Genomic DNA, 27,840 nt, shown 5'->3' on the forward strand with positions numbered 1-27,840 from the left:
CAAATGATTCATTATAACTTTCTTCAGCAGTATTTTCATGCAGTTAATCCCAAAGTTTGTAGTTTAATCCCTCATGCTGCCCTGTGTCCTTATATAATAATTAAAATTTTATATAACTGTGTTCTTTCACGCTTTAATTTTTGACCATTTTAAAAATTATCATCAGCCAACGTTTGAAAGCTCCATGTGTCTTTTCAGCTTCTTCCAAGCTAAATATTGAGTGAAACTTCAAAATGTTGACCTATTTTTAAGATTGATATTTTGTACTGACCTTCAAGCGGGAAGATTCTGTATGCATGCAATCTTTTGAGGTGCAACTTACAAGCTATCCAAATGAAGTTCTGGAGCCCGGGGCACCTAAACTAATTCATCCCACTTCACAAGTACAGCAACAGCAGCAGTGGAGCTGTGTGTGGATGGATGGATGTGCCCCCCCCCCCCCCTCCTCACCTCAAAGCAGTAGTCCTGCCCGAGGATGCTGCTGTGCACGGGCTTGATGATAACCTCGTCCTCCATACTTAGGTCCAGGGCTTCCACAGCGCTACTGGGGCTGAGCAGTGACTCATGGGAGCGAGACTCCTTCAGCCTTGGCATCAGTTGAGATCTGAGAGAGAGCGAGAGAGAGAGAGGGAGAAGAGAACTGAGTCACTCTGCAGAGCCGGACGGGAAGAGGCGAGAGAAGGAGGAAGCATATGCGCCGCACGTATCTGCACGCGTTCGCGGCGAGTGCGAAGGCAGCGAGTGTGAGGATGACGAGGAGAGGATGCTCCACTTGCCTCAAAGTCAGCGAGCTCTCAGCCTGACGAGCTCCGCTCGCTCCTGTATTCCGACACAGGTCCGCGCAGCCCACTTCAAAGCTTTGCATGCTCCTCATTTGCAACTTGAGCCATCATCGAATGAATGAAAGAGCTGGAGAGATTAAGTCAAGCTGCGCTGCCAGCTGATGGACTGGAGCCGCTATAAATAGGAGGTGATTCATATTATTGATTATCATTAATGGCCAGGCTCAGATCCTTCCTATGATGTGTTAATGCTCTTACAGCGATAACCTACTTGCTTGCTGTTCTGCGAAGCTCCTTCTGATGCACGCCACACAAAACATTCTCATCGTGAATGTCAAATCCGGACTATTACACTGTCAGAGCAGTTCACAGTGCACCGCAGAAAGTGCTTAATTTAGAGAGAAATACTCTCCCCAGATCTCATTCTTGGACATTTTTGATCCAGAGAAGATTAGGAGAGAAAGACAGAAGCTTTCCACTGTTGTCTGGAGTTGCAGTGCGTAGCTATCGCTAACGGAGAGCAAATGTGCACCTTGCAGATTAAATACGCCACGACTTTCCAGGTGAAAACCGGGCAATGAATTTGCCTTTCTATTCAAATACCTCCCGGTATGCCACATAAAGTCTTGCTTCCGTTACTCATTAACCTCACCCACGTTCCAGTCAGCCTGGCGGTGCCAAGAGGATGACAAGCCAAATGTGCTGGTGGGGGTCTGCGAGCAGCAAGTGTGAGCTCCACCGCACATAACATTAGCCCCTGATACTCTGACACAGACGGGAAGATGAAGACAAAGGGTCAATTGCTGGTGTAATGAGTGAGAACACTCTTTTAGTGGTGCCCTCTGTGGACGGCTTACACACTAATCTCATGTATGTGTGTGTGTGTGTGCGTGAGCCTCTGGAGTGGCTGTGAGTGCCTGTGTGTTCGGTGCGTCTCCTCTGTGGACGAGAAGAAGAGCGTTCCAGGAAAAATGCAGCGTCCGTAATGACAGATTAGCAACCCGCATGCAGCCCTTTGTACAGTAAGCCAGCTTTGTACTCAAATCCAGTGTCCAACGTGAAGTGGATAATGACCTGAACTCTCTTTTTGTTCCTCAATCACACACGCATGCACACACACAGATGCAAATGCTGCACAAATAAATAAATATGTACCCTTAAGGACAGAAGCTGCACATAAAAATCCAGTTTTAGGAGCACTGAGACTATTCCAAAGCACAGCTGCAGCTGAAGTGTGTGTTTGCACCTGCCTCTGCTTTGCGATTGGTTGACTGGGTACCGGGCAGAACAGAGAGCGAGTCAAGAGAGAGGAGAGGAGGGGAAAATGGGGAGCATTTGTTGGGATGTGGTGTTGCAAACAGGTAGGGATGGGAAGATCTCCAAATGAACCATGACCCATGATTCGATATTCTACATAGAGACAAACTAGGATATGTCACAGCAATGAGAAGTATTGATTTACCAACATACTCGAGGCATCCAGGCTGCGAACGAAATGATGAAAAATCACCAGGGAAAGAGAGGGTTTTGTTCAATTTCTTAGGTTTTCTTCCACCCGCAGCGTGTGATACTGTAAGAACATTAGTGTCAGTGAAAATGGTGGGAGACGGCGAAAGTATGAATTGATGAATAATAATGCTGCCTGTCATCCGCGAGGCATTGTGTTAAAACCGCGCCGCAACGTGTAATTTACAGCCTTTTGTGGCCCACTTTGTGATCATCACAACGAAAGGCAGTCTGACATGTGTCTGTCTGCGTCTGACACATTGTTCACACCGCCGGTGTCGGCAACTGACAACCGGCATTACGAGCGAGGCCCGCCGCCCGCCGCCCTCGGCCGCTCGGCTCCCTCCCCCACCCCCCGTCGACACAATCCGTCCTCGACGAATGCCCTTCGTCGCCCTTGATAATCCTCCAATACTCTGCACTTCCACTCCGCTTTGCTCCGGCTCGGTGTTTACCTGAGGTCGGGGGCACGGTTTACGTTAGGTGAATTCCTACAGCCTGTCTGGCGCGCTCTCTCGCACCTCGCTCTCTGCTTCTCTCCCTCCTCTGTTTATCCCTCCCACCGTGTTTATCTCCTTTCAACCATTTTTCCCCCTTTATTTTATTTTTTTTTCCCACCCTGAGCTTTATTCTGGGCGAATAAATATTTCACATTCAATGCAGGTGATGCAGAAGCCTATAGCAGCTCAGAAGCTACTTGTGTCTCCAATACACAGCATTAACTATAAAAAGCTCCACTGAAAAGGTCAACTCATAAAGAACGGACCTTGTTAGGAGTGACAAGAGATTGTGCATAAAGCACAAAGCTTTCCGTATCTATAATGCCTTGGATATGTGAATACAAGCAATGCTCGCGCAAGAGAGAACTCATTTTATTCTGTGAATTTCAAAACCTGTGGTATATTAAATATCAAGCAATGTGCATATCAGCAAGCTTAATTTATGTAAATACAACCAGTGGGACTTCATTCATCCATCTCCTTTATTGCTTCATCTTTGATGGGGCTGAGATAGAGTCGGATCAATCCGGCTAAGGACGTACACAAAGGTCATCAATCCTTAATAAGACATTGAAATTCACATATACAGGCTCTTTAGGGTCGCCGATTGACATCAAGTGCATGTTTTTGGATTTTGGCGAGAAACCAGAGCGCCTGAGACACAGGGAAGCGAGCACAGCCTGGATTCAAACTGCAGATATTGTTACTTTTAGGCGAGTGTGTTCACCAGCATCGCCAACAAGCCTCGACTTTAAAATAAAAACAACACTTTGCTGACTTTCAAACACCGACATCGACTCAATGCTAACATTTCATTGTCAGCATTGATTTTTCTAAATGAATGAAGATGTCTTTTCTGATCCACACACTCCCTGTTGTGATTGCAAGTAGAAGGTAACGCATCAAAAAGCCCCATGTCTGCATTCGAATTGGAAACCCTGCAGTTATGTCCATACCTTCCATTCGTTATTTTTCTCGCCTTTTGTTGGAATTGAGGCATGCAACAGCGAGCCAATGATTTTTATTTTTTTTCCCCCCACAACAGAAAAAAGGCAGAACCGCTAAGACATACAAATGTCTGGTTTTCTCGACATTCATTTCTTTTTTTGATACGCCAGCTTTTCAAGTGTGAAAACTTCTTCCTTTCAGAAAAGAAAAAGAAATGAACAGATGAATGAAAACAAGTGGAACAAAGCATGTCAATAACTATTTCACTTCTTGTTCTGTCAGTGTATCAACATGGGAATTATGGTTGGTATAAAAAAAAAAAAAAAAAAAAAGTCCTTTGATTGGTGAATGCCTCATGCAGCAGCGCGGTTAAAAAGAGGCTCCGGTGCATTAGTCATTCTGAGTTACTCTTCACATTTTCATTATCCAAACACTTTGTTGGAGGGTGATGTAGCCGTGCATTCACTATTTAGGAATTTATGCCTGCAAATCGGGCCAAATCCGATCAGGGCTGCGTGAGAACTGGATGTGGCGTGCTCTCCTCAGGTTCAATGGAAACTCAGTTAGGAGTCAGCACCACAGGGGGGAGAGGAGCGGAGTAATAGGCTCCGAGTGTGTCTGAGCTGCGCCCAGTGCGCTTTGTCCCAGCATCCTGTAAAAAGAGTTCATCTGATAGCCTGTCTGGGATCTGATATAGTCTGAAATATCGGGACCATGCAGGCGTCGGTGCACTTAAGACTTCTAACACACTGACTCGCTGGCTGCACCACATGGGACTATGTTTGTACTGATAGTTCAAAATAGCCCACATTAACGTAGCGCCGTTCCGTGTAACTACGCTTCCTGAGTCCTCGTCATACTCCGTTTCCACACCGTCACATGTGCTGCAGCAACAGCATGTTACGGCGCATACGCAGCCATGTTAATCTTCCCTGGAGAAAATAATGCTCTCCTTGTGCCGTCCGTCTACTCACGTTACTGTACCAGCCAACAGGCAACAACTGAAGATAAACCTCCTGACGTAACCTAAAACAACAAATACTTTTCTCAGGAGAGGCCTCCACCAGAATTAAGCAGCCTGATGTTAAATCTTTTGACTAACAGTGTTTACTGTGGATGCCGCCCTGCGCGGTGTTTGCTGAGTGTTTCGCTTTGCCATTGGTCCTGCGCTTTACAAAAATCAATATGCTCTCCGCTCACACACCAGCACAGCAATTACTTGTTAATAATGCTCTTGACCAAAGAAACACAGGAGACCTGTGTGCCAGCAGGTCTGCATATCAACGAGAGTGGAGCCAGGAGAAGATAAACAAGATGACAAATTACTGCGCCGATGATTTCTCACAAGGATCTAGTTCCTTGACATGCTCACATGGACTCATTGGGAGCTGCTTTAGGCAACCGTGTAAGTTAAATTTATGATATGCCATGTAAAATTTAGGAAGAAATGAGAACTACTAAAGAGTGAAGATGTCAGCACACAGCTAATGAGGCACGAGGATCAGGTGAAGTACAAGATTAAACTGACTCGTTCGCTTCAGCTGTTGCCGAACACAAATTATTACAATATCACTGGCTTTCCTCAGTGCTGAGGGAGAGTGGTCATCTCTACATCGGAGTGTGTGTGTGTGTGAATGGGTGAATGTGATTAACAGTGTAAAACGCTCTGCGCACAGCTCAAAATAAATAAAATCCATTCACCATTTTCTTAAATATATGTCAACAAAATAAATCCTACCTTTGCTACGTCCATGAATTTTCTCTGAGGTCTTCCTGTTGTCCTCCAGCTCATTCGCCAACATCAACTCTCTCTCCTCAGCAGTGTGCAAACCATTTCAACCTGAGCTCTTCATCTGAGGCCAACCTTTCCTGTACTGATCTGTTCATTTTCAACCCTGTCCTCACACCACCTCAGACAGTCTCCAGACAATACGTCCCAGCAGGTCTCACTACTGTAAACCTTCTCTTTCACTGCCAGGAGACTGCACCCACTCCATCCTGCATGCAATCTATTCTTCTCCTCTTGTGTGCACTGTCCACGGCATCGATCTTCATTTCATCTGCTCCTTGTACCTTCACGTTTTCACACATCTCCCATCTCGCGCACGTGTTCTGGCTCGTCTCCACTGACCTTCGTTCTCTCCCACTCTTCTCTCCAGTGCAAACATCTACTTTACATTCAGATCGGCTGAGAAATCTTTCAGAGATTCATCAATACATGGAGTTACATTTCTATTCAAGTTTTTCAGAGATCCTCTGAGTATATGTACTGTGAGTTTTTTCAGCCACTGCCAAAGATGAAAATCACATGATCGCTAGCTAAGATGAAGACATTAGAGCATACTGTAAAAAAAAGCTTGTTTTCAACTTTAACTTGTTTAATTTAGCTTTAAACGACGGCCCCAAAAGGAATGTAAGCTGCACTATCTTTACACACAATAGAGCATAGCTTTCATGTCAGGCTTTTGTTGTTGTTGCTGTTGCTGTCTCAATCAGTGCAGTGAGACCATTTTGTGGTGCATAGTACTGGAAAAGTATTTTTCCATTTTGACTTCTGCTTGTTTGCTCCTAGATGATGAATGCAGAACTCAGTTTTCGCCTACTTGTAAGCAAAATACTGCTCAACTGTTCTGCATGGTCATGGGTGTTTACTCTTGTCACCATACTTATTTTGTAATGCTAAATTAAATTGCAGTGGTGCACATGACGAGTTGCACCATTGCATATAAGTTAAAAGAAATGAGATTTTAATCAAATGTAAAATCTCAGATATATCACAAAGCTCTGTTGAGTTCATAACTGTGATCGCAAAATCAGGATTATCTGCAGGTTTCGATGAATAAAGTCAGCATAGAATATCCTCAAGACATCACTTGTAAAGGTAAAAGACGTGCTTCTTTTTCAGAACATTCAATAACGATGCACTGAAGTTGTCATCGCATTTCTCCCAGCACCAATTTCCTAACTGCTTGCTCGGCTTAAAAACAAAAGCTCACACCAAACAGTTGAAGGCAGGCTGCAACACCAACCGGCCTGCGAGCACCTGGATCCCGACTCAAACATCAAAGAGATGGCACATCACAGCTAACAGTAACCGTGCACTGTACGCTCACAGACGGCCAATTATTCAGGGACGATTACGAAACACGTGCACCGCAAAGACGGACAAGCGGACAAACAGGCCATTATTCATACATCAAGCCTCAGCACAATCAAGTGTCCATTATTCTCTCCGCTTTGGCGCCGACTCAGTGGAAAGGTCCACAGGCCGCGGTGAAACAACGAAGTGTCTGTCGCCGAGATCGGGCAGGACCCATCGCTCATTTCATCCAAGCAGGCACAGTTAGGTCGTTCTGAGGCCTCGGTGCGAATAATGAGGCCGGGGGGACGTTTAAGTTGTCAGTCGGATTCTTCTTGTGCGTTTCATTATTTATTCAGTCACAAAATGGCATTTGTGTTGTGGGTAAAACCCATGAAAATGTATGTTTGAGTGCATCAACCTGCCATCTGTCCACTGTTGTCTGCGTCAGACTGAACAGTTGGTTGATGGGTAACAAGAGAATGTAGACAACAAAACAAACGTTTGGCCCATAGCGGGACTCAGAGAGCATCGCAGTCACAAGGTAGTGAGGGAAAGAGACAAAGGCGATCCTGTCAGATACTGCTGGAGCAGAACGGTGGATGTGTGAGCGGAACCGCTGACATGTGGCTACAGGCCTTGGAGACCAAACACCAATCAGGCCGGAAATAAAAAGAAAGGAAGAAGGAGAGAGATCCAGTCAACAGACGAGCAGCGCAGTGCTCACTCACTGGCGAAGCCATGCGTGGTGCATAAAACGGTGAAGATGGAAGCCGAGGCTGTGGCTAAAATGAGGAAGAGATGCAGCAGAAAATGTGACAGTGGACATTTCCATACATCGCTTCTTGTCTGACAATCCTAATCAAAAACTTCCTTTCTGCTCATCCATCCATGTCTTCAGTGAGTCGAGACGAGCTGCGTAGCACGGCTCTGAAGGCAGCGGCAGCAGAATGGAAAAGGCGTAAATATAACTTAAAACAGACAGGCAACATAGACGTTAGTCCACAGCCAGTGCATTAGCTCCTCGCGGCACCTGTGTCTGTCGGTGGCTTGAGCACTTAAAGTTTTTATGCCACCGCTGGTCAACTGTGCTGACGACAAAAGACAGATTAGTCTGAGGAGATGGAAAAAGACAGTGCCCCAAGGCCTGACGGCGCCACACAAGATGGAATAAAACACCATTGGTGTGACCACTTTTGTCCAGAAAAATAACTCAGAGCTATAGATGGGAGCACACATTAGGCTGAAGTATAGAAAGGGTCGCTCTGCACAAAGAGGGCCTTTCATTTACAAAGAGGAAGGAAGCTTTTAAAGGCAAGAATGAGCCACATACAAACACATGCACACACGTCTCCCTGCAACACAAACACACACACACACACACCGGGAGGGAGGGAGTCACATTCAGCATTTAGTATCTCTAAAATGATCAGCTCTTCCAGGCCCCGTTTTAGGAGTCTGTGGGGAAGCCTGACTCAGACACAGCACATTGTGGGAAAGGTTGGCTGGTAACTGAAATCAGGTGGCTGGAGAACAACTGTTGGGAGCGTTAACACAGCCACTGAGGCGGCGTGTGTGCTTCGTGCACACACGTAGACACGCACAGCTTGATTACAGCGAGAGAGCAGTCTCCCTGCTAGGCTGGGAGGTAATTCAGTGTAACATCTGCTAGGACACTCACTGCAGGAGCGCAGCACGGATACACTGGAGGGCCGCTGCGGTGAGGGCCGTCTGGGGTTTGGCTCTCAACTCAGGAGCCGAGCGGGAAAAGGACGGAACAGCTGGCCGCGGATTGCAATGACTGGACCTGGAAGATCGGACCTGCAGCTGCAAAGCACACCATGCCAATTACGGGCGATTATCTGCAAGGACTGGATTTTTTTATTTTTTTATTTTTTTACATTTCTTGTGATTTCATCAGTTTTAATTTGCACCAAAGTTCGCTTAATCCTCCTCATGTTGTTATCTTTACGGATGAAGTTTAAAAGCAGGTGTTACGTGGTTTCTGCACTGCTTATGTGTGTGTGCGTAGAGCGATCCAACTAGAGCAGCTAAATCATTACAATGGCAGAAGATTCATAATGAGGTCAAAGGTCACTCTAATGAGTAACTCTTTAAATTGTCTCCAAGGTCAGCGGCTCGAGGACCCATGTCACACTAATGACCACTGAGCATTATGATAGCTGTATTGATTGAAACAGTGCACTGCATGAGGGATTAAAAAAAAAGGGGCTGGAAAGGAAAAAAAAAAACCATCCTGATGATTGATCGCCATTTATTGATTTTATGAGAGTTCGCGCGCTGCCATGCAACCAGGTGGGATACTCATTCAAGCTTCATATCCCAGGCTCATCCACACAGACACTATCTCACAGGCAATAAAGGATTCTCACACACACATAAAGAGGCTGCCAGAAAAGGGAAGCGGGGAAGAGCAAGTGACTGATTAAACATGGTATCAATGTCGTCTTTAATTCGGGACTTACAATAACGACTTACGTAAGAGAGATGAATAATTTATTGCACAGGAATACCATGCAAGGCAAGCAAATACGTACTTGTGCATTAAAATTCCTTTTCCTTCTCCACCCTACTTGACTCCACCGCTGAGATTCAATAAAATATGATGGGCTCTCTGAGCTGGAGTAGGAGGCGAGCCGTCTAAAAAGAGGATTTCATCATGGAGTTTGACCAGAACAGAGGAAAGATTGACAAACTGCTACGCAACATATATTATCTACTGTATTCTTTGTTGCTCCTTTAAATAAAATGCAGCCTGAGATTAAATTTCCTATTAAATTAATAGCAGAGTAAAATAACAAACAGTGTATTTACACATCCAACATTTCTGCATTCCTTCGAAATTGCAAGAAAAATGGGCCCTGACGAAACCAGATATCTGATTTGCTGTGGTATGTGTGAGAGAACGGCTGCTTCTCGACAAGTATGTGTTTATATACATAATTATGACAAGAAACAAACCGGCTTTGTCAAGAAATAACCCTAACAGGTCAGGGGTGAATCATTATTCTGTATCTAAGAAAGCGCTGTTTACAACACGAGACCCTGTTTCACTTTGTAATTCCTGAGGCCACCATCGCTGGTTAAGGATTCATTAATTCAAGAAAACAGCGCAGCAGCGAGGAGAGCGGGGCAGCGGTACGAAAGCAAAGGCAGCAATGATAAAGTTATCACACGGCGAGACACGGGATGGTGGAAATGCCGGCTTAATTGGTTTGATGTCTGCCCAATTTCACTGACTTACTATCTGGCTCTGGGCCATACGGTCGCTCTCAGCGTCGCGAGGCGTTCGCTGTTTAAGAAACTCTTCAGTAAATACTAGATTATATTGGAGGAGCAAGACAAGAGAAAACTTCCTGGCCTCGATCGGTAAAATACACCACGTCAATATGGGAATATATGCAATGCTACTATTGATTTTTACAAGAGGATTATTAACCCCAATCCCAAAGCACATTGGGGGTGGGGGCGTTTGTCACGTTGGCTACAGCACTTCCAACTTGTTATTTCTCATTAGCCAGTATTGATTTGTTATTTAATCCCATCAACTGTGGTAATATAATTGCGCTTTGACCACAAACCTCCAGAGCGACAATAATAGACTATTAGCGGCAAAACGGTCACATATGAGTGGGTATGACTCAGCTGTTACCAAGAGGCTGGGAAGACTTGAGGCATGTCAAGGTCATGGAAATGGACTGTGCATCTGTGCTCATGTACTTCTGAGTATAGTATTACAAGATGTAGCTGTAATTCACATACTGCACAACAGGAACGCCCCTCAAAAAACGGAACGATTGTCATTCTATCTGCAAGTGCAATTTGAGGGGAAAAAAAAAACATAAATTAGTTATAAGTGAGAAAGCGTTTGTTCAAATTCTTGCATAACTGTTAAGTGCTCGGGGAACTGATAACAACATGCAAAAGAGTGGAGGAGATGAGGAAGTGTTTCTCACTTCTTGACCTGAATATTCAAACACCCCGGTGGCAGTGGACAAAGAAACAGGCGAAGCACTCGAGTTCACGAGGAGAAAAAGAAGGCAGAGACCTTCCGCCCACGCAACAACTCAGATGGCAAAAACTATATCAAACCTATGATCTCTGCAAACACGATTCCCCCTTCTTCGTTTCATCAGTTAGAGGAGTTACATGGATGAAGCAGCTTGAGCAGATATTTAGTAAAGCATTGTGGAACATGCTGTCAATACCCAGATCTTATTTGCACTGTAAAAGTCAGATTTGCCTCCGGCCCTGCATAGTTTTCATCTTCATGTCCAAACGTGCCGCTGTTGCTTTCTCATAGCACCTTTTTCTCCAGCTATTCGCCAATGCTGCTTTCCATTTAATTACTCATTACAGCATTCTTCTTTTTTTTGACATTCATAATTTACAGGGAAAGTACTTTATGACGTCTCGGCAGCTAAAACGAGCCGGCTGCAGCCGCCGCGGACGGTCCTTGGTGAACCGTGGGTGGGTGGATGCAGCAACAGAGGTTCCCATAAAACCACAGCGTGCAGCTGCGCTCCGACTGTCTACAGCAACAAGCCAGATCCCGAGCATTAAAACAAAGTCACACTTACGATTTACTGAATATGTGAAACATGGTCCAGCAGAAGCTCCCTGAGCCAGATCCTTGAAACACACGGCTTCACTTTGGGTCGCATTCCTCACCAGTGGCTGCTTTCAGCACTTTTTCCTGACTATTTTTGAGTCTCTGGGAACGTGGCTGGAGCCTCTGCCCTCCGAGTTACACCACACCGCTCCCTGAGGATGTCTGTTGCTACTAACACACCCCTCTCCACATCCTATTTAAAAAGACAGTGCTGTTATTTGGGACAAGCCGAGCTAAACTAGCGCAACCTCGACTGAGATGGAGTAGAGCACAAATGAAAAGTTGCTTGTTGTGTTTGCAAATGAGACAAACTTATTGTTTCCACTTTTATTCATCTCAAAATAAACACTGTAGCAAAAACAATGATGAATTATAGATTAAAAGCGGTTTTCAATTGGTGTCAGATATTTTAAGATTCCTTTGGCATCACTGTAATATTGTTCTGGGAATTTACATATAGTTCAGCTTCTGTGTTTGCATAATAATGGATTTAAATGTGACAGTGCTGAACTCCTACCAACCAATGAGGGGTGAAAAGGGAAAGAAGTCATTTCAGTGCTGCTTTCTGGAAAATACATCTATATTTTTGCGGATTAAGCCAGTTCTCCAGCATCATCAGATCTGTCTCCTTTGCTTTTTCTCACACTGACATAAACCCTGAATTGGCAGCCAGGAAGTCAGCCCACTCCCGGCTTCCCCCTCCTCCCTCGTTTCTCCCCCTGCAGCAGGAAACAATGACCCAGCCTTCAGCACCATGTTCTGTGGGAAAATGCCGGGTCTTTGGCTTGACGAGAAGGAGAAAAGAGAAAGAAATGAGGGAGGAAGGCTCAAAAAAAAAAAAAAAAGAAAAAAGAAAACGGGGAGCAAGAAAACAAGGCCAGCCAGGTTTTAGGACACACGCTGCCAGATGTACCGCATGCTTGTTTTCACATAGCTGGCGACCCAGTGACAGAAGACTGATGCCACAGCTGAGACGTGCTGTCAAGAGGCACTTCAACAAAACAAAGTCAATCCCCAGAGACATCCCAGTCACTTTTGGAGAAATAATTACATGGGGGGGGGGGGGAAGTCCACCAAGAATAAGTTGAAGTACTTTGTGAATGACAGCCGAATGATTTGACTGCTGGAGGAGCTATAGTCGGCATCATGAAAAAATGCTTCAGTGAGGCTTTACGGGAGCTGGTGGCAATCGCTTACCAAAACAATGGCATTGATTGTGAAGCGTACAGTGGGAAAATCTCTGCACCGTTTCATCGGTAGACCACTCCTCCGGCTCCCACGGCATTTCGGCGTCATTTGGAAGGTGAAGCTGGAAGAGGTTTAATGTAGCTGTTCCCTCCATTGCTATGGATTAGAGATGCTCGCTCTTATCTAGAGTAAACAGGCCGGCATGCCTTGCTGTTTTGGAGAATGGCTGCGTAAAGGTTAACTATGAAGCCAAGGCCAAGCTGGGAGACTAAACACTCTGGGGGATTTCCTCATTCCTCTGGTCTGGGCCGAGATACAATCATACCTCATGGGGTTTGTTTGGAGTGCGACTGCTCCCAAACGCACTGTAAGACAGGACAGGGGCTATTGTATCTATTCAAACTTCTTTGTAATCATTGCAGCAGGAGAGGAATGCAGGAAAGTATCTTGAATCTTTATCATTCAATAAAAAAGGAACACTCAGAACAAAGGGCTTTTCTACGGAGTGAATCACGAGGGCGTACAACTTCTACATTTCTCATGCATTCATGTGTCGACTGTGTGCAGATGAGGTTGACTTGCGTGCACGACCACACCGACAGAAGACCTATTTCTAGTCCGTGTTTGATTTTCTGAGAAGAATCCATGCAAAGTGTGAGTTGTGTGGGTGGGTGTGGAACCGGGGGTCACGAGCCGAAGCGGGACGAGGTCGCGGGTTGAAGGTAGGAGGCTGTGTGTGCTAACCGGCCGTCTGGGGGCCGTCCCTGAGAGGCATTCCCTCTGAGCTCCCACTCCCCTGCTCACCACTAACCTGTTTATGAGAGCACCACCTGCATGCGCGGAGGTAAAGAAGGACAGAAAAGGGAGAAAGACAGAAATAATCAGTGGCTGCGGCGCATTCCAAGCAAGCTCCCACAAGTCTGCATTGGCAGAGCGGTGGGCGGCGGATGGAGGAAAACACGAGACGTGTCGGGCGAGGAGATGATGATAGAGGGCACTGAAGAAGAGGGCAGACGAAGATAAAACGGAGAAGATGAAGAGGCTGACAAGACGGAAGGGAGAACAAAATGAACTCAAAGTCAAGCTTCAGTGACTAACTGGTAACTATCACGTTTCATTAAGCTGGTAGAATTTAGGGGGTGATGTCTCCTGTGTGGGTTTGGGAGTGAAAAAAGACACGTGACCTGAGATGGAGCTTTTTAAGTACGTGTTGTTTCCACAACACTTTAACTGAAAGACCAGAATACATAAGGGAATCGCTCTTTAATATCTACTGAAAAATTGCGGACAGTGTTGCAAAGCAACAAGGAGGTAAAAGCTTTATTGCAATGTAAGATTTAAGGGGATGAGGATGGAATTATAATCATTAAAAAGCATTTTCCATACTGTCAACTTTTCTGCTGCTCTATATATGTTGGTAGTTTATTCCAGCTGCTTTGCTGATGCTTCTAATTCTTCATGAATTTGTCTTTAAGAGTCGTAACGCCAAGACTTTTAAGCATCTTCTTTACGTTTCCACAACAGTGGTTTGACAATAGTGTTGTGGTTTGTTTTTGTCATGAAAACACACACGTGTGCAGAAGAACATTTACACAATAGACATTAACAATGAGAGTCCACGGACGTTTGCATGGGCTGGCGATCAAGTTTGATTGACTCAACTATCATAGAGTCGGAGACGCAGCATTTTCAAAAGCTTCCAACTTGGGAGTCAGTTTCAAAGAGTTGTGGCTCCAAGCACTGAAAACACCAAAAACGCAACAAAAGATGTACGTTCACTTGGATATGTTATAATGTAATAAGGTCTTAATGGACGAGTCAGACAATAAACTGTCGCTCAGTTAATGTGTTACAGAAAACAACAGACTGAAATTTTACGCCGAACTGAGAATCATCTGAGTAAAAAACAACTCCACTAGATGTAACCCTAAAACAGTGCAATGAAGTACTATTCTTCCAGTAACTTGGACAACACTGCAAAGGAACAATTTCGAGATTCATTTGGCTCCAAAGGGGAAAAAACAACTAAAGAGCAGTGTAAACTAATTGCTAGATTCTTTCACCCTTGAATTTAACATCAATAGATAAGACACAATATATCACTGTCCTCATCCTCTACTTCAGTGCATTGAGAACAGACATTATCCATTTAAAGATCTTATCTGCATCACCGGCTTGCAATTCCCAAGTCAGCAAGGGTTGATGAGAGCAGGCAGGGCCCAGTCCCCGGCTACAATGAGATATTTTATTGTGTGTAAATCACCGGTCATTGCAATGTCAGTATTCCGATGCAGTCAGAGAAAAGTCCAATCAATGGGACTCTGCTATTGCACAGTGGGTCAATATGAACCAAAGTGGTAAAAGATCAGGCGGGATCCAAGGACAGCGTCTCCGTCTTCTCCCCCAGGAGGAAAATGGGGGGGCGAAAGAGGCTCTGAAGAGTCCTCCTTTACGGCATGCCCTCCATTTCAGTTATGAAAAGGAGCTTACTGTACAGAGGCTGGCACGCAAATAGAACGGAGCCAGGGCAGGAACATCGACTACAGTGTGTTTGTTTGGGCAGAAGCAACACATAAAGGGGGGGGGGGGGGGGGGGGGGGGGGGGTAAAGCGTATGAGGGCGGAAGGACACAAAGAGACCTGTAAGGCCCGAGCTTGAGAGCTTTCCCCTCCTGTTGTTCCTATTGACTCTGCACTGTGGCCTTCGGGGCAAGAGAGACAGCAAATGAGTGATTCAATTATTGACAACGCACAACACCGCCTCGTCATGAACATATGTTCCTCTCCCGAGCGGGGTGAGGGGAAACCAGCGTAACGCTGCTGAATGTCGACTTGAACCGTCCTTCATTCAAGACGGCGAGTCGAGACTGAAGCTGATAGTCGAACCTCCAATTAGCTGACGTGGATCACGAGTTTCAAAGCATTAAACCAGCTGAAAACCGGCGTTTGGAAATTGAGACTTTTTTTTTGTGTAAGCCCTGACATTCTCTTTTCCGTTTTATGCGGTAAATCCTTTTCAGATGAATCACTTTAGACTAAAACAAGACTAAATGCAATCAGCGTGTGTCAAATGTCTCCTCTTTAAATCCTGCACACTTGAATGTAATTTGTGGATTCAAATAAAGTATTTAAAACGTGTTACACCATCTTGATGCCAGTTCAAACCCACTCTTCCTCCTCCAAAGTAAATTGAATAAAAACAGGAAGATGGAGAAATTCTGATGCAAAGAAAGGAAACTATTGAAAATTAACTAGCATAGTTAAATAGGAAACACTTGGAGAATTAGAATGTTTAATTGTACTTGCTAGATATGTCTATCTTTAATGGGAAATAGTCACGTTTTCTACTGGAGATTCAACTGGACAGCAGAAATGTAAATATGAGTAAAGTCAATGTGTGTCAAGGTTTGAAGAAACAATGAGGAGTTGAGATTTCAAAAGTTAATTTTGATTTCATTCATGACATTTAGAAGGAATTCATGATTTTACAGATGATTTTTCCTCTATACAAGGTTCTTCACCTCTTCATGTTTTTGGGGTTCAGGTTTAATTGCGGGCCTTCCTGTTTTCCCAGTGTGTGTGTGTGTGTGTGAGTTTTCTCCAGGTAATGCAGCTTCCACGCTCAGTCCTAAGACGGTGCGTTTGAGGTTACCTGTTCACTCTAAACCGCCTGTAGGTGTGACTGTCACTCTGTATTTGCCCTTTGATCGATTATGTGTCCAGGATGTAGCCTGCCTTCACCTGCAGTCAGCTGGGATTGGATAAAACGGTATATACAGTATATAATACATATTTTAAAAGATTAAAAATCCAAAACTCCTACAAATGAAAATAGATTACTTTCTGAAATTAGACTAGAGATCACTGTTTATAGACAACGTGATCCTGAACAAACACTTGTGCTTGTGTGGATGATCACGTTTGTTTGGCCGTGATGAAATCCTGCTGATTAAGTGTTGAACAGCATCTGTTTCTCACTCCCCCGCTTTCTAAATGAACAGTGATCCAAACTGTCTTAACCTCCAGCTGATTAGCCCCGGGGTGAGGCACTGTATCGCCCAGCGCCCCCTTCTCCTCCTCTCACATGTGTCTGATCAAATACTCTGCTCCACTTCGTCGGCTCTCGGTAAATCGATGGGCATCACAGAGATGATCTGCATCATGACGGAGTACTTGCACAGAAGCAGAACAATGATGTGAAGGACGGAGGCAGCGTGAGGACGAGGACGCTGCACAAAGCAAAAAGATGGATGTGTACGCAAGGAAGTGATTCAACGTCCACATATACAGGCCCGTGGGTTTAATACTCTGGTATTCCCCGTTGCACTGGGTTCAGCCAGAGAGTAAGAATTAAGAGCAGCAATCTGGAAAGTGAATGAACATTGCATAAGAGATTTAGCCACCCAGAATTAACTAGAACACAAGATACTGGGGCACAAACAATTGCTGACTGTTAGAGCACATATTTCACCATTTTGCTCATTCCTTTTTTTTTTTAACCCAATCTCCATCAGAAATTTTAAACTGACCCTCACCAGCTTTCCCTTTGGCCATGAATCCATGTCTAACAGCTTCATTTCTCCCTCTTCCATTCCTTGTATGAGTAACCAGCTCGCACAAAAACATAAATAACACTGAAACATCCATCCTCAAAACAATCACACATCCACATGCAGCAAGCGAACGCACATCATTCTGCACAGAAACATTTGCTCATGCATGCAAGGAGATCTGAAGCCCCGGGCTGGGAGGGAGTCAGTCCAGAACATAGACTGCCCCAAATGCTCGTGTTGTAATACGCAGGAGTCGAGCTCGGGTTTGTTCTGGAGGGCTGGAAAAAAAAACAAAACTCCACCAGCAGTCAAACCATTCTGTGTGCTGCAGTAAACAAGTAGACAAATCAGCAGTGATCAAACAGCCATTCACGTCTTCTCAAAACCGAAGACGACAGGGTTCAATCCCTGCCCTCCAGGAGCAACTCTTCCTCTGCGACCCGACGGGGAAGTGAGCGGTTTTCACTCCGTCTTATTAATGAAACTAAATTAAAGCCGAATAACTCAACGCACCGGAATAACACAATTACGGTTTCTGCGCAGGGGGGAGCTGGCTAATTTCATGCGTGCATGAAGCATGTACATTGTGCTTTACGCTCATGTGATTCCTGTTCCCACTGTAAAATCGAGTATATGTGAATATGAAATATTCATCAAGACACAGCTGACATGAAATCTTATAAAACACACTTGCGTCAAACTGGAAGAGAAATCAGGCGCAGGATCCTTGTAGCCTTCCGGACAGACGGATTACTTCCTGAGATTAGAACACACCTATAATAAAATGAGCTGTTGCTCTGTGTCATTCACAAACTCTCCATCTGTCAACACTGCAGCTCTGTTTGCCCTGCAAATTGCCTCCAACATGCGTTTCGGACTGTCAGCCAAAAATTCGGCGACTGACCCCATTGCGTGGCCCCGTCATCTGATTTGTGTTAGCTGGATGCCCTCTCGTCCCACAGGCCAGCTCTGTGCGATGTTGCTACAAGTAGGATGTGACCGTCACTCACACGAGGAGCGCCGATAATATTTTAGAAGGTGCACCGTCATCTCTGGCGGTTTATGTAATCTCGCTTCATGGTATATGCACCGCTCTGAATGAGAACCGATTGGGAGTTAAAACAATTATATAATAATGACATGAGTTCCCTGGATGTACGTGTGTATGTGTGTGTGTGTGTGTGTGTGTGTGTGTGTGTGTGTGTGTGTGTGTGCGCGCATGTGTGTGTGTTCAGGCGAAAGCATCCTCCCTTCGCGTTGTCACTGACAGGGAAAGGCTGAGAATGAAGAGAGCAGCACAGCTGGAGTACAAACACAACGCAGAGGCAGAGGAGCGTAAACAGTCTCGCTGAAGCATCTGCAGGCACAATCCTGCGCATGGCCCCACACATACACACACACACACACACGCTCACAGAAAAATAGAATATAAAATTAAATAAAGGTAGTTCCTCCTTTGCACGGACCCAACACACTCAACACACAAAGGATGGGAGTGACACGTGAAAAGCAGGAGAGCACTCACCAGGCATTGTCAGGAATCTCTCAGAACAATCGAAGGCAGGCGCAGAGAGAAACCCAGGCTTAAGCCAGAAGAAGAGGGGGTAAAAAAAAAAAAAAGAAAAAAGAAAAAGAAAAGAAAGACAGAGATGGATGAATGAGGGCAAAAGGCGATTTCAGAGCTCCATTTTCTTCCTCCCCCTGCTGCCGATGCAGACTGCTGCTCGCCTCTCCTCTTCCTTACTTGTGGTTCTCTTCCTCCCTCGCTCCCTGACTACGTCTCTTTTCCCTCCCGCTGCTGCTTTAAGGCGAGGGGTGGAGAATGAGCGCTACAATGCTCTCCCTCTCCGGCTTGCTCCCTCTCTTCCTTTCTTTCTCCCACCCTGTCCTACTTCCTGTATTGTCTCTAAAACTGGACACACACCCCTTTTTTCCTCTCCTGCTCATTTCTTTGCTCTCACATGAACATATTCAGAGATACCCTGACATGTCACTCACATTTGGGCAAAGATGAGGATTTGTCCCCACCCTGCCCCTCTTCTTTCCTCCCTCCCTCCCCCTCTTAGTAACTCCAGCTCTCCCTTTCACCGTTAGTGATTGACTGCGCCTCCCGTCTCTGTCTCCTCGTGCAGGGAGGAGCCTGTGTGTAGTGTGTGTTGGTGCTGGTGAGGTGGGAGGGGGGGGGCGTCACATGTGTGTGTGTGTTGTGCAGCCTAGCTTGGCCCTGCCCCTGCGTGGCTCCAGTGGGAGTGTGTGCGTGTGTGTTTGCGCGTGTGTGCGTGCTCTTTGTCCTGTCAACTCCAGTGTGAGGTGAGCTGCTATTAGCCACCACTGCTGCTGTTGCTGCTATGCCGCTGTGGATGTGCCGCCAGCCGGCGAGCCCAGAGCGCGGACTCACGTCAGCTGGGGGAGCGGAGCTGAAGCTGGAGCACAGGAGAAAAAAAAAAACTACACTGTATATATGAGGCTGGAGCTCAGTGTTGGCAAATCAACTTGGCTGATGGGGCCGGCCAAAGGGTTTGGTAGTGGAGGGACTGGAATGTGTGTGTGTGTGTGTGTGTGTGTGTGTGTGTGTGTGTGTGTGTGTGTGTGGGGGGGGGGGGGGGGGGGGGGGGGGGGGGGGGATTCGCTATGCTCAATTTAAGCTGGGATTGGTAGACTGGCAGAGCAGGTCGGGGTGAGTTTGATGCTATTTCTAGAGCTTACACCACTGGCAGAGCTGGCATGAGGACGAGGAAGGAGAGGCAATGGGTGGTGGTGGTGGTGGTGGTGGTGGGGGGAGGGGGGTTGGAGTTGGGGGGGGGGGGGGGGGGGGCAAAAGGGCTGGTTGGGACGCACTGATAAGCCGGGGCAGCTGTGGAGGAGTTGTTTCAGAGGAGCGGCGGCCGCTAATCTGCAATCCCTGCACGTCTCCAATGATGTCATCAAATATGACATCACCCTCAGCACACACACACACGCACACACACACGCATGAATACTGAGCTTTATATTTACACCCTTTCCAAACAAAAGAACAGGTCATATCCGCATTGTTCGGTTTTAAAATGACGGCATCCTCAAAAAAAAAAAAAAGTCCCTCTTCTTGGCTTCTGGACACCTGTTTCCCCCCCCAAATGAATCTGCTCTTTCTTTACATTTTGTCACCAAGCGACTGTAACGGCGCAACTCACAATCCTGCAAATCTGCTGCCTTCTGCACTCAATGAGTGCTCAGAGAAAGTATCAGACGAATGCATCTTCAGATAATAGATAAATACAGCCATTAAGTGCAGGTACTTTAAAACTTGGGTCTCCGCAGACGGTGTAAAAATAGAAATACTTACTGGAGCTGACTAAAAAGTTGCAGAAAACAAATTTGAATTGATCTGAGCTTGGCCTGCCGTGGCTTATAGATTAATTACTCAGTCTTACAGTCAGAGCCGGGTCGGGTTCAATCCGGTGCCATCAGCGAAGGGGGGCAGGATGATGATGTTGTATTAGAGGAGATTACCGGCAATGTATAATGTATTTGACTGTATTAGGCACGGGCTTTGTTTCCGCAGGGTGCGGAGAGTCTCCATGAAGAGTATGTACTCCTGCTTTCTCAGAACTGCAGATGAAAGGTGATAATTATCATCAAGTAATTAAAAAAACTAAAAAAAAATCCACCCGCTGTTTGAAACTGTTTTCCATATTTCAGTGAAGGAATAACTGTGACAACAATGAAAGACCAGTTTTTTTTTTTTTTGCTTTGTTTTTTTTTTTTGAACCTTAAAGGCTTCTTCATTCATATATTTTTCTCTCTATTACTGTATTCCTTTAAAATCTGACGGTTAACTTCTGCCTGGTTTGCTTAATCCAATTAGGGAAGCCTCGAGCTACCACTCCTCCTGCTTCCCGCACACAAACCAGTCGCTAATCACCATCCGCTTTATCGGCCCAATTATCTGCACCTGTAACACGCTGACTCCAGCTCCTGCAGCAGCGTTTAACCAGCTTTCCCCTCATCAAGACTCCCAGTCGGAATGATCCGATGCTAACTTGCATTAGCGACAACGCGCAGATGCTTTCAATCAATTAACGGCGAGCCGAGCACGGATCTGTACGTCTCAGTCTATCCACTCAATTGATTTTAAAGGAATCAAATACTGTTGACTCCATTTCCTGGAAGACCAGCTTAATTTAACATATGATTGTCACTAGTTTATGAAGTATTTCATACAAGTCTGTGGTTTTTAAGTTCTAGATTTGAGCAGATCGATGCAGCTCGCTGAAGTCTCTCTTTACCTTCACTTTGATTAAAAAAGCATGCAAAATGATCAATTCAACAATGAAGTTTCCTTCAGAAACTTCCAAAAGGCTTTGTACCTGAGGCCCCGTTATGTTCTTACAGCTGCTGTTAAATTGAAATGTCGCAATCTTCTAAATCTTTACAACTGGTGTGAGGAGTGAAATGGTAGCGCGACCTTCAGACACACAAATCACCTTCGTCACAGCTTTATATTTTGATAACCAAAAGAATTGGGGGGCTTTGTAACAGCCCGTAAAGAGCTCTGCAATAAATTAAAGAGCAAACTCAATGGTAATTTTTCATATATCAACATAACCTTTGTACTTCACGACTACAGAACAGATTTTCAGACAATGACAGGCTCAAAATGGAGCAATTGTAAGTTTGAGGTAAAAAAGAAAAAGATGCATTTTCTCATAAAAAAAAAAGAAGAGTGCGGTCTGAGTGCAGGCAGCAATTGGAGAGGGTTTGTGAATGCACAGTGAAAAGCTGAACATTTGACCCAGACACAATCCAACTTACAATGACGGCACTTTTAGCGCGGGCCTGAGATCTGTCTGACACCGTCTCGCTCACTTCACTGTGTGTGTGTGTGTGTGTGTGTGTGTATTTACAGCACTCCATGTAATGAACATGCACTGCAAAGCAATGCCAGGCCTCAGTGGGAATCGCGCCGCTGCAGTCCGCCTGATAGATTGCGACTGATTCTAGTTGATGGCAGTAAAAAACCAAAATGCTGCTTTACAATGGTTATCCTGTAATATGCAAATGAGGGCGATGGGAGAGTGCTCTGTTAAATGGGAAATATACCTTGTTGACTTCAGCGTTGGCCCGTCCACGATCAAAGGCCTGCATGGCTATAAGCAGACGGGGATGTAAACAAGCTTACATTTCTGCCTCTAACTAGGTCAGACAGCACCATCAGAGCCGGGCTGCTGTTAGACCAAACGGCAAATCTCCCTCATCTTCACTGAGCAAACATCTGTATGAACGCACGGCGTGGAATTCTAACACGATTCAAGATGGTAGAACGAGAATAACAAGAGTATACGGAATGTTTAAATGTCTTTCTGTCAACATTATTAAAAATACGGCTCACACTGGTTGGGATTTAATACGGACACGGCATTATACGGCGCGACAGTCTGACCTTGATGAGGCAGCGTCTGGAGGAGGAATGGTGATTGGTGGATAATAAAGCACAGCGGGAGCCCATCAGGCTTCATCAGCAAAGAATCAAAGTTTTAAGGCTCCTTTCACACCATGGCTCCTGAACACAATAATGTGTAGGAAGGCCATTTTAATTTAATAAACGTCTACCAGGTCCTGAAGTGATATCTTCCATCTTTGGGGGGTCCTTCTTCGCACTCGTGCATTCGGGTGAGTTGGAAAGGCTGACGTCTCTACATTAAGCGATTAATAAGGATCACACTGAGTTTATTGGCTGGGGATGCGAGCCAGATGTAACTGGGAGCCGGCCATGTAAAATCATAAGAAGTAGTACGCTACGGGAAGCCAGCCCGCCTATGATGCTCGGTCGAGCTATCCAAGCCGCTGCTGGCTAGCATCCCCAAGAAACAGACACAAGGATGACTGCTCATCAATCTGCTGCAATTGAAAAAGAGAGGTTTCATTTCTCTTCCAGCATACTGGATAAGCAGATGGTGAATGTGACTGAGTAACCCGTACTTCCTCCAGGTGCTGGAACTTAAGGTGTGAAGCACAAATCTCACGATCTCTCTGTTAGTTGGTATTTAAGGATACCCGGCGTGACAGCTTGCCATCACACAGTTTCATCGCAAACTGTTTAAAGAAGACAGATTAACATATCTCAGAGTTTGAGAAATTACTCACTTTTCGATGGATCTGACATCTGTTAAAACAGGCATCTGTATATTTTCAAGAATTTGTTGGAACTGCAGGATTTCTCAAAACATTAACCTTTATTTCACAGGTTATGAGTTGGTCCAAGTGATTTTGTCCTGATTTAATTTGAATATATTTTGTAATTACAGACCAGAAGGGTTAATGATTGACTTTTTTTTCTTTTTTTTTTTTTAGTGCAAACATTTCACGACTAAATACAAACAAAAAAATCTAAACATAATTTGTTGATCATGACAAGATATTCATCCAGCTGCATGAGCCCTCACTGATATCTGAGATTTCTCTTTGGGTACAAAGTGGAATTAAAGCTCTGCTGTTTACCTCATAACAAGATCTCCAAAACTCTTTCATGCCTTCAGAGAAAAATTATTCTGATGACTTTCCGTCTGGTGAGTGATTAAAAAAACCCGATATTTCAGAATACCGATCAAATGTAACTTGAGATTGGAACAATCTGATGGAACATAAAGACTTCAAGCTTACTTAATTGCTTTAAAAAAAACAGCAGGTAACATTCATGATACATGTAGGTGGTAATATTCATCTACAATCAGAAGGAGATTGCACAATTTTGTCCTGAGTTGGAGGCACCCTGGGAAAAAATCCTGCTAATTAACTCAGAGAATGTTCCATATAAGCTCCATCTCGTGGTGTTATTTCATGAACAGGCACAATCACAGGAAGGATCCAATTTGTGATAGTGGGTGTTCACCAACTCATTAATTTAAACATATACTGCAAAGCTTAAGTCTGTTACACGCTTTTTCCTCAATCAATGGCAAAGAAAAAAAGATCTCAGATGGTTTGAAGATCTCCAATATGGCAAAATATAGTGTTTCATTGGCTGATGACAAAGTAAGAACTCACATCACAGAGACTATATACCATGGCCACAGACATACAGACAAGAAAATGGGCAGGGAAAAAAACGGAGAGAGAGCTGTAAAGTGGCATCGAGGGCTGTTAAGGAAGTGAAAGTGGTTAAAAAGCTTCTCGTGCTATTGCCATAGTAATTTAGTAGGTCTGTGCGAGGAGCACAAAACCGTCTGGAAAGTCAGTGCATTTCAGAATATGTGTGGTTTAGAAAAAAACTGAATATTTTTCAGTGTTCCACCCAAACAAAAGATTTTTTTTTTATTATTATTAATATTTCTGGGTAGAAGTCTTCTACACACAAACAAAAAAAAAAAAAAAAAAAAATCAGTATTGGTATGATGCCCACTATTGAATACATTCTCTCTTATTGGAAAACAGGCCAAACCTTCCATTTCTAATCATTAACTTCACCTTTGTTTTTTGCAGTTTTCACAAAATCACCTAGCTTATACATTCAAACACAAACCATGACGCTGAATTTGATTATGCTACTAGTTCTAATATTTATATCATCTTGTGATAAATAACTCAGAAGCGCGTGACCGGCTCAGATTAAAAGAGGGGAGTGAATTAATGAGTAAATGAGTGTTTGCATGCGCACTGAGCAGTCTTTTAAAGGGGATGTGCAGGGCGCTGCTTTGATGGGGGCCTCGGTATTCCTGTCACGCCCAAGGCCCTATCCATTACAGCTCATTACCCGGGGAAAGAATGAAAAAGAGGAGACCCTTGGCCATGCTCGCCTGGGCTCACAGAAAACCCAGCAGGGTTAAACATCAACTGAGCCGCCAAATCCCACCAGCTGGGCAGGTGTCAGCCGCACCGTGATTACTCCAGGGATGTGTCTGCGACAAATCGTGCAGTTTATAAAGTAATCATAGCAGCAATGTACTTAAAAAAAAGAGCCCCTTAGAATAAATTGAGACTCAAGTCTTGACTGGTTTGTTGCAATGCTAATCTCATACATCCCCGTTCGCTATTTCACCAAAACTGAAAGATGCATACTTCACCCGAAGGCAGAGAACCACAGGAGAGTAGTTCCAGATCCAAGAAGCAGAAATAAGGTCATATGAAGTCTAATTGCACATCTGCATATTATTAAAATGAGACCTTCACCTGCGGAACGTATTAGCATTTGTTTTGAGGAACTTTCAGCTGAACCGGAAAAGATCGAGGAGGGTTTTAGGGTGAAGTCTGTGCATCTCTTCATCTTTTCATCAGTAAAATGTACTGCAGAAGACTCACTTTAGACTGTCATGGTATGTATTTTGCATAATTGTACCTTCCAGGGTCATTAAAGTAGCAGATATATTATTGTTTCACCTTTGGCTTGCAATGTTAAATAATTCAATAGTTTTAGCTTTTAAACTGTCATTTTTACTGGCATTTCAAATATTAGCAGACTTTCATATTTACAAATCAAAAATCTGAAATGTTGCCCTGAAAAACGGGACCTTAAAGTCCAATCTTTTGCCTGCTGTAGTAAAGTAAGGCTGACTGAATAACAGAGGTTAAAAACAAAGCTTTTATTCCTCCTTTTTCATTCTCAGATATTTAACGGAAATTATAATGTCTCTGTTTCTCCAGTGTAGACACTCACAAATAGGGTTTTTGAAAGCTTAAGAGATCCATTTCAGCAATTCTTCTGCTAATGATCTTCATAAGTGAATGTGTTTTAACAGCAGCACAGCAACATTTAGAAGATTTTATCCTGGAAGTTAATCTGATTTAAATAAGTTGCTTCAGGGACTTTTTGTAACAGTCTTTAGCCACAGATCCGAGTTTACCAAAGTTGTTCTGTTGGACTCTGAAATAGCATTGAAACAGGAAAAAAAAAAAAAAAAGAAAAGAAAAGAAAAAAGCACACACTTGTGCCTGCGTGCACAGAACTTTAAATCTGAATAGCAACCTCTGCCCTTGAAGAAAGTGAAGTGCACTCAGTTAACGAAAAACACGACAAATCCACCTTTTCACGAGATCCAACCTCTGCATAAGCAGCTAAACACGGCATTACTCCACACAATCAATAAATTCCCTCAATGTGATCTCAAACAGAAAGAGAATCCTTATATTCATCACAATGTTAAAGGCTTTCAGTTCGGAGATGCGACTGACAGTTTCATCTCATGCATTCATGTCTGTATGGAGGAGATCTTAGAAAATGCACAATGGTAGGAGAAACCAGTGGAAAGCAGCTCTGTAAAACACATGATTACCCAGAGAGCTCTGCTTCTACTCCGCGAGTCATCCCGATGCAATGTAAATGAGGAGGAGAGAGACAGAAAGATGCCTCTGTCTAATTATACTGCTGCAATGAACATAATTAAAGCACTGCTGTTGTCTGCGTGTGTCTGTGTGTGTTTTTCCTCCTGCAGATTGGCAAAAAATCTGTAACTGAGCATGTGATTGTTGTCACTACTAAATGCACTCCTTCCTCTGGACGGCATCCAGGTTTATATCTTTATTGTACTCGCAATGATGGAGAGAAAAAAAAAACAATCAAGATTTGAAAAGATCATGTAGCTCATGGTAATGAAAATAATGGTCAGTTGTTCTCACTAGAATATGAAAACGCATGGGGTGAGCGGAACACAAGCTGGTGACCATCAGCAACTGTTAAAATAACTGTAAACAAAGACGAATGAAGATTAAAAAAACAAAACAAGGATATTGCAAATCATGACAAATGTGACCAAGGGAGCAAAAACGGAAGAGTGAGGATGTGACTGTTGCATCAAATGAAAGCAGGGCAGAGAGAGGGGGATATAAGCAGAGGTGTCTGAGCGCTGGACTGGGTTTAATGTAGCAGAAAGCCACCAGTGAACTGCAGCAGCAAAACACAACTATTAGCATGAGAGAGCCGAAGTGACAAATGATATCCACACCGCAACGGGAGAAGGAAGAGGCAAACCAGAAAGAAAGAAATATATATATATAAAAAGAGCATGTCAAAGAGAAAAGAGGCAGACATATGAAAGCTTGATAGATGTTGGATGCTGGGAGAGCGAAAAGTGAACGTCAGTAACTAAGTGAGTGTGTGAGATGCTGAGGGACACAGAAAGAGGGGGGGGAAAGAAGGAAGGAAGGAAGAAAGAGATAGAAAAAGGATATTACAGGTCGGATTACCTGGGGAATGTTTACAGAATTTAATAACTCTAAATGTCATCACGTTATTGGATTTATGGATGGATGTCTCTCTCCCTCACAATGCTGCTCGCTCGCCATCAGTCTTCCTCAGTCTGAGACGCGCCGAGATGCTTCATCATCTCCACCTGCAACAACTGCCATGGCCGCCACCGCTACATTAAATGGGAGGATGCATCCGTCCCATCCTCAATGAGGATCATATAATCTGAGCAGACGAGCCGAGAGGACCCCTTCCCCTTCGTTCATAATTAATGCACAATCACCCAAGGCCCAATAAATTATTGACAAATATTGGAAGATTTGTATTTCTAATCAATTCTATGTCAACCCTAGAAGACGATCGGTGATCGATGATCTTCTTTGAAATACCTGTTAATGCATTAATGCTGCCCACAGTTCATAATAAGCCAAATGTAATCACATGAAATGTACATTTATTCCACATTCTATAATTACAATCATTTCTTTTAACA

The 27,840-nt window shown here is 44.3% G+C and overlaps 1 protein-coding gene across 7 annotated transcripts in view; it reads right to left on the reverse strand.

Annotated features, from left to right (window-relative positions):
* The window catches only part of dab2ipb (DAB2 interacting protein b), a 175,623-nt gene that overhangs the window by 43,975 nt on the left and 103,808 nt on the right, over positions 1-27,840 (reverse strand). For 5 of the 7 annotated variants that reach the window (XM_030085470.1, XM_030085471.1, XM_030085469.1 and 2 more), the window contains one exon: positions 451-604. In XM_030085470.1, coding sequence (XP_029941330.1) covers positions 451-604 — 154 coding nt within the window. Of the gene's footprint in view, positions 1-450; positions 605-11,416; positions 11,691-18,713; positions 19,031-27,840 lie in introns of those variants that run through there. The other 2 variants (XM_030085475.1, XM_030085474.1) reach the window with 2 other exon arrangements.

The sequence above is a fragment of the Salarias fasciatus genome (genome assembly GCF_902148845.1).
Source record: "Salarias fasciatus chromosome 7 unlocalized genomic scaffold, fSalaFa1.1 super_scaffold_4, whole genome shotgun sequence".
Lineage (NCBI taxonomy): Eukaryota > Metazoa > Chordata > Actinopteri > Blenniiformes > Blenniidae > Salarias > Salarias fasciatus.